Genomic DNA, 11769 nt, shown 5'->3' on the forward strand with positions numbered 1-11769 from the left:
ATAAAATGTTAATGACAAAAAAGTAAGAAATGTTTATACATTTAGATTAAGAAATCAATATTCCTAAATATTATTTTTACATTGTCGCCTATTAATCGTCGTTTCAAATATAAAGTTATATTTACACGTCGTCATTAGCGGGTATACTTTGTACAGATCCAAAAGTATATTTACAGAGAAACTTATACCTATGGATAATCATAAAGGGTATATCAATCTAGAAGCCAGTGATAGTACTTCTTGAAATTGAATAATTTTATTAAAGGTAGAACCTTTTTCCAAACTGAAAGGTAATTTACGTACTCAATTTAGACTGAAAAGTTTAAAATCTATTTTCAGTATTTCAAGTGTTTCTTTATGTCTAATATATAATAATAATAATAATAACCCTATACAATTCTAACAACGCCATCCAGTCACAAGCTAAGTGGAGCTTGTATTAGGGGAACTAAGACAACTAATATATTTTTTTTGTAAATACAATGTATATACTATGTGACGAATCGACCGCGACCATCAGAAGCTTATCAATGTGGTTTTCATGTATATTTTACCTGGATTGGGGCTTGTTATACAGTTATACCCTCTATAAGTAATCATCGGGTAAATAAAACTATGATACCAAATAGATAGATAGATAGATATTCTACTATTACTAGATATTAAGTAATTGTACGTTTTACCAAAATGGACACCATCCTATATAACACTGACACAAATTTTCGTTATTAGTCGCTAATTTTATTAACAAGTCCACCTGTTTGGGTACACTAACCACAGATTCCACATGCGGAAAATCGCGTCCGGTTAGCTTATCTCGTATTCTGTTTAATATGGCAAGAGCGCGTTTATTTAAATTCGCTTCTGGTGGCATTTCTATTGATTCGTAGTGGAGATGGTTGCGGCTCCTACTAGGGAGCGTATATGAGGAGTCGATGTCTGAAGAGAAGTTAGACTCGGTAAGCGATCGATAATCGTTGTCGACTAGTCGCCAGTTCAACAAGGGATCGTACACAAACGCTTCCAGTACTGCCATCACACTGTCCCTATGTTTGTGTAACACTTGCATCACAGATTCACACGTGAAACGGTATGTGCCTTCAATTCCGGTCACCTGTAAACAAAGTAGACAAAGTGCTATTTTATTGATCTCTGCAAAATATAAAACAGCAGTATAGACATCGACAGTACATTAAATTCCAACTATTGAAATGGCTAATAAAAATGCATCTTGTTAAAGTGAGTTTATTTGTTACACTCTCGCGACTAAGTATACATTTTATGTATGTAGATTATCTTTTATGATATTGCAATAAAGAGATAAATAAATAAGAATACTTTCTTACTTCCATCGCATTGATTAACATGCGTGTCAATCTAAAGGGTATCTTCTCAGGAAATTTCTCTCTTGTCTGTGTCACTTCAAAACAGTCCCCAAAGTCAATATGGAGAACTTTTCCAGTAACTCGGTGTAGCATTATATTCGAGGGGTGCCTATCTCCAAGGCCGAGGATGTAGCCTACCATGCTCATGACGGCCAGCGAACGAGTATAGTTTGTACGCCGTTCGAACCACGCCTCGGCTGAAGGACTCTTAAGCCAAAGTAACCTCGCCAGGTCGTTACCAGGTGTCTGTGATAGTGTATGCTCAAAAACTTCCACCTGTAAGAAAAATGACTAAATTTGTAACTCAGATGCAATAGTTAATGCTATATTTCATTATTAAATTATATAGCATTCAATTTATTAACTATTTCATGTCAGTTATCAGAACAATCCCAAGACAAACATGATGTTCAATGCATAAATTTTGCCATAGATTTCACACAAATCTGTGACTTGTGAGTTTTTATTTACTAAATTAATAAAGTAATTTATTTTTTAGTGTAACTCAGAGCGAACGTTGGGAAGCTGCACAAAATATTTAATTATAAGAATATTTTGATTTTATACACTACAATATTAATCAATTGTAAGTAACTACAATAAGTTGCGTGTTCTAGGTGTCATAAGGTAATCACAATAAAGAGAGATATAAATTAAATACTAAGAAAAATATATCGGATGCTAATTACCTTGTGCTTCAATAAGAGCTTGTTATAATCAGATGCCATACGCAACATAATTTGCTGCTCCATATTCAAGCCCATTTTGTTGGACTTTTTATCACGGTAGTCGCTTATGAGGTTATAGAGAGTATCACATTGAGGCACCCAGCCGATGAGACCAGAGTTAGGAGACAGGGGTATAACGGCATATCTTTGTATAGCAAGATCATGTCTATACGTGTTGATGTCGGCTTGTAGTAGAGTGTTCACAAGTCCAAATAACTGCATCACCCGTTCGTCTTGGCGAAGGTCCTCGTGGCCCTTCAGTAGGAACATGTACTGTTTGCCGTCTGAACCCTGAATTGTGAGTCGTCGTGGTCTCTGCTTGGATTTTATTACCTAAAATATTTGAATGTTATCATTTTCCATTGTCAATGAAAATATTATTTAAAAGTGCTATAAAAAATTATGTAAAAAAATATGTGGTGCAACAATACTTACACGGTTATGTATCAGTATGAAAAGTGGTTCAACTACAGGAATGTATGAAAGATACCATGGGCATTGCTATGAATTCTGTGATGCTATATCTATGACATGAGTATTTGAAACCTTAGATAAGATTCAAATACCCACATAAAACATATTCAATATACATTTTTATATTACAACTAGCTGTACCCGCGACTTCGTCCGCGTGAATTAAACTTTATTTTTCTAAAATAAAAGTAACTTAAGTTACTCCTTACTATATCAGCTACCTGCCAAAAAAAGTCCCGTCAAAATCGTTCCAGCAATTTTAGAGATTAGCCGGAACAAACAGACAGACAGACAGACAGACAGACAGACCAAAATTATAAAAAATGGTTTATTTTGGTGTATGTACCATATTTATATTCATATGCATCTAGTAAAAAACGGTTATTTCAATATTACAAACAGACAAACAGACACTCCAATTTTATTTATATGTATAAATGTAAAATTTTTGTATATCATATATATATACCTATGTTTTGGCGTGCCCTCTGGGTATATAAACAAATGATCGTGTTTACTGCACCGAAAATTAATTGTCATTGCTGTGAAATAGGATACGAAGCTCTAGGAAGTCATTTAAAATAAGCAAATTTAGGAAAAATAAATATCTGCTTAAATTATAGTAAAAAAACAATTGCATACCTGCAAATGACTATCTATGGTGGATATCCGTATAATCTTTTCATTAGGCACATAGGAGCCAGGCACTGCGAGTTCAAAGTCCTTGCAGTTGTGGAGTCGCTTGCTGACATACTGTAATTCTAGGGATGTAAGCGAGCGGAACTGCGTCAGGAGACGACGGAACACGTGGTAGTACAAATCCCATGCTTCGTTTAAATACTTGTCTTCGCCAGTAGCCTACAATATTATAATATTTCATTTAGTACAATAAAATAATAACTTCACATGAAAAAAATGTTACATAAGTTCACAGTTCCCGTATCTTCCATTTTAGTCATAATTATCATTGTGAAATGGTATAAATTATTTTTACCTGGAAGGTAGTTTTTATTCAGTGGTGTTCTCTACCGTAAACACCATTGAATGACATATTTAGCCTAATTACATTAATTTAATAACCAACTACCTATACCTACCATTACTAAATAAATATCTTTTACTAATAATTTTCCAATAAGGTTGCAAATAACTTCATTCTGATATAACAGACAAAAAAATTACATGTCATTCTATAGTCTATTACTAAGGGGGATAAAATAATTGAAAATTTAAATGACAATTATTTATTAAATTACTATGGGGGCTTAATTCCTCGGAAATGTTTCATGATTAGCAACTATAAAGTTTTACGTTATACAAATGCAGTAAAAATTACAATTTCAACGATTCTGAAGTTGGTTGAAGATTTAAGTACATACTTTATAAAGTTCGCACCACCGCTGCGCCTCTTGTAGATCTCGTCCGTACATCTGAAGGAAGGATACCTCCTTCAATGTTTCAGGAGGTCGATTCAACATCGCGTGCATTTTGTCTAAAGTTTTAAACATGCCTCTATAGTCTTTTTCACTGAAATATAGCCTAAAATAATAACGAGAATGAATTATAAATTCATTTCACAACAGATTTTAGAAAATAAACAGTTCAAAGAAATAGTTATTTACCTAGAAGCTTCGTCAAGGGCAATGAAAACCTGATCATGCCATAGAATGGCGACTTTAATTAATTCCTCAGATATTACAGCCGCCTCGTTTACTAAGTTCTGGGAGTGCGTGCACATAGTATTCAAGATATAATTCGCTGCATTCTTCCGTGAAATAAACGACGATTTTGTAGCTACAGTTAATGGATAAACTAAAGCTTGCGGGTGTAATTTTCCTATGTCGATAAGAAGAATATGCACCAACTTAGCAACTAAACTCCTCGGTGAATCTATTCTAGCTATCAATTGCGGTATAACTTGCAGCCAAATTTTAATGTCAATTTGTCGGATTCCCTCAAATAGGGCATCATAAATAACGGTATTATGACCATGATCAAACCACAGCGTTAGGAGTCGCAAAGTATCTTGGAGTGCGTTTCCATTTGACAAGCTAATAGATTTAAAGAACCCTTCAATCGCTGGTATTGTATGGGTATTTATAAAATCTGCTCTAGACACTTTCTTTTCCCCTGAACCGCCCGCCAAACTGCTCTCTGACGTGTTATCTTGCTGTTTATAAAAAAGAACGGTTTCAAAATTCATACAAGCCCATGCATGGCATGCTTTATACCAATCGGGTGCGAGGTTATTTGCAGCTGCGTAGTTCCGCAATATTTCTGGTATAGATAACTCATTTATTTCGTGAAGAGATTCACACCATGAACCTAGTTTCAAATGACAACGCGCTAAAAGCCTACAGTGGTCATCACTATCTGGTTCAAAATTGTCAACAAATCTTTGTAATACATCATAAGCATAACGTTTGTTACCAGTCTCCCATAGGTTTTTACTGTACGCTAAGACTACACGCGGGTCCTGGATACGTAGCAGTACATCTGAATTCGCAATAGGATCTGAACCTAATATGGATATTATTATTTTACGGGCTTGATTCATGGCACCAGTTTTTCGACATAAAGAAGCAAATTTCAACCATGTTTGAAAATCCTCTCGTGGAGATAGTACTAGACTACGAATCTGTAGTAATTTTCTCCAATCTTCTACAAGTCTTTGACCTCCCTGTAATCTTAACCACCAACTTTTGCAGATAACATTTCGTCTTTCTTCAATCAGCTTATATGTAACAACTTCCTCCAGCTCTGTCAATAACTGAGCATTGACAAGGGCTCCATAAGCTCTTTGGTAACTTTCACCAACAACAGCAGTCAATTCACCATCCAATAGGGTTCTAGCAGAATCGATGTAATGCCTTGATTCTGTCCATTGTCCTTCACGAATAGCGATAATTGCTCTGTAAAAAGAACCTTCTTGAGTACTTTCTGGTATGCAATCAACATACTTCTTCATAGAATCCCATTCCTGCAAACCCCAACAGGCGGCTGCAGCAATTTTTGATGACTTCTTTTTTATATCTTCAGACATACTATCCCACTGATCAGTTGTAATGTTGTACAATTTTCGCCACTCGCCCATAGCTTCCAAGCACCTCATTGAGCCAAGTTTAGATTCTTTGTCCTGTGGTTCCACCTCCAATTTTTTATTGTACAGATCTAAGGCTTGTTCCCAGTTATGAAGCTTTTCATACCATCTCACATGAACATTTAAAGAACAATCTCCATCTTTCTGTTGAATAATAACATTTTCTAATAGACCACTGGCAGCCTCTTTTTGCTGCAGTTTATTGTTAATATGTATAAGAGCTTCTACAACGAGAGTTGACGGATTTCTTCTATATTCGGTTTCCTACGAACATACCATACATACTAATGAAATGAACTAGATAAAAGGTATTCATTCAACAAATATTAGAATATTATTGAATACATACCTTATAGTACAGAGCTTTGGCATAAGCTCTACATTTGATAGCTGTATCACCAAGTAGTTTAATAGATATGGGAAGTGCCCCTTTTTCACAGTGCTCCATGAACTCGGCCAAATTAAGAACAGCAAGCGCTATTTCCGTGGAATCGGGATCAGTTAAAGCTCGCTCTAAGGCAGTTATGAGCTCCCGGCGCGGCTCCTCACCAAGTTCGGTCCAACAAGACATAAATGCTGGATTAAACAAATCTCGTGCCAATTGAGGATAGTTTTGGGCTAATGTTGAACATGCCCTGCAAGAATTGTTCCTCTATGAAATACGAACACATAAATAAAGATTCAGTCATTATTTATTAAATTTATATTTACCTAATGGCTGGGCTGTTGGACTCTGTTAATAGTCCCACACTAAGATGACGTAACCATTCGATCCAATCTTCTTTCGAGATGATGCTCCTTGTGGACCAACACTTTCGTAAGTTTTCAACATTCACAGACAACTTCTGAATTGTTTGTGTATCGCTTGTTTTGCCCATAGTCTGAAAGGTAATAAATTGCTAAATTTACGATCTTAGTGGAATAAGAAATTGTTATCAAAGAATCTGATATATGTGAAATCATATATACTCTAGTGGTGACTAAGAATTATTGCTTAAAATTCACATACAGAAAATTTTAGTTATTTGTGACACTTGCGATATTCTATACATATAGGTATATATAGAAGCGAACTTTAAGTACAAGGAATTTTTTGATAATTATTCTTGTGATGAGTCTGCGTAGGAATGAGTGGTAGAATAAAAAATATGACAGATTGGTAGAATAGAAATATTAAAAAGTGCTAATATTAAGTTTATTTGAATCTAAGATTATTTCTATTTGTAGATAGTAATCATAAGAAAATAATAATAACGTGTTTTCAAAATTTATTTTGTATACAAGTATACCCTTTTTTTTTTTTTTTTTTTTTTTTTTATCGTGTGGAAAAATCTTCAACAAGACCGTCACCCCGCCGGAGGGATGGCGAGGTGGTGTGTGGGACTCGTACCCACTAAAAAACCACACGGTATACCTCGAGGTGCCGCGGGCCGAAGTCCGGGGTTCGCACTTGGCACTCAACCCAGACTTCGGCGGCTTGGCCTGTCCTGTAGATGTTGTAGGACAGGCCCCCTCTCTCTGGTTAGGGTGCTATGGCTTGCACCCTACCTTCTCGTGGAGGCGCGTGGGTACAAGCGCGCGCCTCCAGGGGCCTGGTTGTGGGGTGGTGCCTCCCTCAAGGCATGCACCCCGGCCCCCGTGGGGGGTAGACTCGGGACGGAGTTGGGCTCGTCCCGACGTCTGCGCCTGGTCCTCCGGCGGCGGATCATTGGGGCGAAAGGATCGTACTCCCGGTCCCTCTCCGCCGCCTCCTTCTGCGAAATAACTTCTTCGCAGAAGGTGAGCACTGCCAGCCACGACCCCTCGCTCCTAACCATTGCCCGAACTAAATTCGGCAGCAAGAGGTCGGCCCCCACTTCCGCGACCAAGACGCGGCGCTCCTCTGCGAATGCAGGGCACTCCTCCAGAACGTGCTGCGCCGTGTCTTGGTCGCATCCGCACTGGTGGCACATTGTTGTCGGCTCCCTCCGTGCGGTGTTACACAGGTACCGCCCGAAACACCCATGTCCGGACAGCACCTGCGTAAGTCGATAAGTCACAAGTATACCCTAGATGTCAAAAAAAAATAATAAATTTATACTTACAGCGTTCTTTTGATTACGTAGCCTCGTACGCGTTTCATCTAAATAGTCGTCATCAGATGCTAGGGTTGACACAACTTGCAACCTTGTGACCAATACAATGTACTCTGGAAATTGTATTTTATGCTTTGCCAATATACGATCAATTGATGGTATGTAGTCAATATATTCTCGTCCTAATTGCACAATGAGAGCACAGAGGGTATTCATTGCTGTCTGTCTTAATAATGGATTATTATCCAACACCTTAGCAAGTGCCTGTATTATAACAGCAGCATATGGTCTGAAATACAAGTACATAGAAAGGTGCTTGATAGTCTCCATTGCCAATTTCGATATTGCAGTAGGAATATTTCTTCCATCAAAGAGTCCAGTAATAGCAGGTACTATAGACAGTAGTACATCATCCAAATTGTTTTCAAACTTTTGTATGGTCAACAACATTTTTTCTGTCAAATATCTATCTTTGGTTCGATCATACTTTAATACTCTAAGAATATTTGGTAATATTTTCCTCAAATATATTTTGAACTCAATCCCTATAGCCACAGTGATGTGTTCAATTAACATTATTATGGTAGGTTGTAGTTGACTATCTGGTTTCCAATATTCCTTAATAATTTCAAATATATCTTCTAAATAGGTTCTAATGTGTATTTTCACCACTGAAATCAACTGAGCGAGTTGTGTGAGGAGGAATTCCCGAAATTTACCATTGTCAGTATTACGTATCACATACAGCAGACTAGGAGTAACACGGGAAATATATGGAACAGACTTGATGCCAAGTGATTGGAATATAATTGTTACTGAATGTACAACATTTGTGTGATACTGAGCTAATAACGGGTCACGCAGAATTCTTACCAACGACGTTACGACAATGGCAGGATAAAACTCGTCGAGAATTAGTGGAGACATATTTACGAGCATTTCACTAACATTTGTCTCAAAGTGGTCATTCTTTGTCGTGATAGGTATCAAAGTGGATATAGTCTGGAAATCAATTAATCCCTGATTAACTTTGTGCTTATAAGGATCCAGGGCACCCAATAGTCCCAAAACACGTATTGTTTCCCGTCTATCCCTCAAATGATGTTCCGATTTCAAAAAATTAAGCAGTAAGTCCATTAACTGTGGATATTCCATGTATGGCATAACCACATGGCCTGTGGCACTTATTGTTTGTCCAAATGACCATAGTGCTACACTTCTTTTTTCAGGCTGATTAGGGTCAGAAAGTATTTCAATTTGAATTGCCATCAACTCATGGAGCCACTGATTCAGAGCATTTCCTCCTCCATTAACTTCAGCCAAATCTCCAATAGCTTTCAATATTGTTGACACCATAGTAGTATTACTCTGCTCTTCCCTTAATTTTGGTACAAGTACTTTAAGGATGGTGTCAATAAACTGTCTTGTAATTCTAGGAGCATGGCAAATAATATTGTTTACCATTCTCAATGACTGTTCCTTGTTACCTGTAGACTCTGAATGTTGCAATTCCATTAAAATTTGTACAAATAATTGGCGAAGGGTAGGTGTAGTATAACTTGGATTCATATTACTCAATCTTCCAACAACACACAGTGCCAAATCACCCACTTCAGAATTTGAATCATGAATAGCAACAAATAGACAATTTAAATGTTCCTCTACTGCTAAATATTTATCAAAGATAGAATTGGTAAAAATTTCTAAAACTCTATATCGAATTTCATGATCAAAATCTGATCTACCCACCGACAAAAGTTTGCCAAGAGATTCATCAACTAACAAGTTTAAGGTCCTTGAATTAGTCTGAGTACAGCGCTCAACTGCTTTAATTAATAATCTTGCTGTAGTTTTTACAGTTTCCAAACGTACATCATGCTGTTCACTAAGTAGATAATGATCTGTACACCTCCTTATGAATGACATAAGAGTATTGTTCCACTCGAAATCAAAAGAACCCAATGTTCTCAATGCTAAAACCAACTTTGAAGCATCATGGGCCTCTACCATCAAAGCTGTTGACATGATATAGACAATTTGATGTTCTGAATGACTAGGATTGTATGGTTTTTTTCTTAGTATTATTGATAACATGTTTAAAAGTCTGTCTGTTATTTCTTTTCTTAATGATGGCAAATTTTGACTTAATTCTTTGAAACAAGTAGTCAGCTGTGGGCTTAGACCTGTTGCACACATTGGTTCCAATAATTCTCTCATTTCACTAGCAACATTTTCTTTCATAGCAAAACCTAATAATGTCACACAGTTAAATAAAGGAGTGTCTATTCCATTACGTTTCTTCAATGAATCTTTGATAGGTAGTGATAATTTAATTATTTCTATAATTCTGCTTAAATATTGTTGAACATCAGCCTCAACAGCCACACATATAAGGCCCAATGTTGTAAAAGCCATAGCTTTCTCTTTCTCCTTTCCATGAAGAAAAGTTATTAAGTGATTAACAACTGATTTAAGATGTTTCTTAGCAAATGCTTCCCTATTAAAAGCAGCTAATCTAGGAATTATAAGCAATAGCATTTGATGAACATTTTGAACTTTTGATACATGCTGAATCATAAGATCAGCACATATCATACTGCAAATAGTGTCATATTTGTCTGAAATCAGGAATTTGCAAATACTAGATTCATAAATTGTAGAAACCTGTTTCTCCTCAGAAAAGGTGTGTATAGACCATGAATTCTGAATTTTGACATTTAATGAGGATATATCATCAGACATGTCCTGTTCTGAATGTAGTTTTTGCATCAGTGTTGTATATTTTTTCTCCCAAGTACTATTAGAACATCTCAGAAGTTCATTTAAAATCAATAATGCTGTATGTATACTATCATCTCTACTCCTGAAGGCTGCATGAGCTTCTTCAAAACTTTGTATATACCAATGAGCTTTATTACTTTGTTCAGGAAGTTCTCTCTGAGCAGTGACAACTAGCGCTGCTCTCAAAGCTTTAGCTGCTGCTTCTTTAACTTGATCTTTTGGGTCTCGAAGAGCTATCATTATGTGGTTGAAAAATCCATTTACATGCTGATAAAAATATGAAGGCATTGCAATTGCTAACTCTTTCAAAATCAAAACAGCTGACAGTCTTTTACCTTCATTCCTATCATCATTTAACCACTCAAAAGCTCTTTTTACTTCAAATTCGACATAATCACCTCTCTTAACACCTAAAGTCACAGCTAAGCGACCCATGGTCTTTGCTGCCAGTTCCAGTACACTCATATCTGTTGAAGGGAATATGTTTCGTAAGTAGTCAGCATACCGAAGAGTCCTTGTTTTAGTTGTTTCAGTATCCCCACCAATAAGACATACTGAAAATATAAATACCTATTAAAACATGAATAACAAGTATAATCTCAGTGAAACATGGAATCTTTATGACAGCCGCAACTTTAGCCATTGGCAGTACATGTAGTCCTGAGTTACCAGTAGTATACTACACAATTTGGCTTATCACTTTGTTAGTGAATGATTAAACTATCAAAGTACAAGCTTGACTAATATAGAAACATACCCAAAATTTTGGAATGAGCTTAGGTGGCAATATTTCAGCCTAATGCTCATGTCCCCTCCCCCTGGGGTGGACTAACCTCATCTTATCATCCTCCACCAATTGAAAATAAATAAATGAAATGTTGAATATCCAGCAGAGATAAAGTAAGCACTATACGCAGTTTCTTGGTAATATATCATTTAGAATAATAAACCTGTAGAATCAGATTTTCAATTAGAAATTGCTTGTATTTTATTTTACCTATTGTAAGTATTCCGGCTTTCTTCTCATTCGTATCGTAACTAGAAGTCATTGCGTGTATTTGCTGATTGAAATCATCTAGAACTTGAGACAGGGAGTCCTGAGACATCTCTCTGAGGTCTGTTCTGGCGAAGTGCAATAATTCTCGGATCGCTTTATGCCGCGTCTCCGCATGTCGAGATTTTAATCCGGATACCAGATCAGTCACTTGGTATGTAGCCATTTTTAT

At 36.6% G+C, this 11769-nt stretch overlaps 1 protein-coding gene across 1 annotated transcript; it reads right to left on the reverse strand.

Annotated features, from left to right (window-relative positions):
• Window positions 1–671: 671 nt before the first annotated feature.
• LOC131843949 (serine/threonine-protein kinase mTOR-like) lies at window positions 672–11763 on the reverse strand. Its single transcript, XM_059192735.1, has 10 exons — window positions 11541–11763; window positions 7772–11097; window positions 6399–6568; window positions 6037–6322; window positions 4210–5951; window positions 3967–4126; window positions 3230–3445; window positions 2075–2446; window positions 1347–1661; window positions 672–1114 (listed from the first exon to the last, which is right to left on the reverse strand). Exons 1-10 carry the CDS (start codon window positions 11761–11763, stop codon window positions 680–682), a joined length of 7245 nt encoding a protein of 2414 aa, XP_059048718.1. The 3' UTR covers window positions 672–679.
• Between the last annotated feature and the right edge of the window lie 6 nt (window positions 11764–11769).

This window comes from Achroia grisella, unplaced genomic scaffold (genome assembly GCF_030625045.1).
Source record: "Achroia grisella isolate CSIRO2021 unplaced genomic scaffold, CSIRO_AGI_Agris_v1 utg359, whole genome shotgun sequence".
Taxonomy (NCBI): domain Eukaryota; kingdom Metazoa; phylum Arthropoda; class Insecta; order Lepidoptera; family Pyralidae; genus Achroia; species Achroia grisella.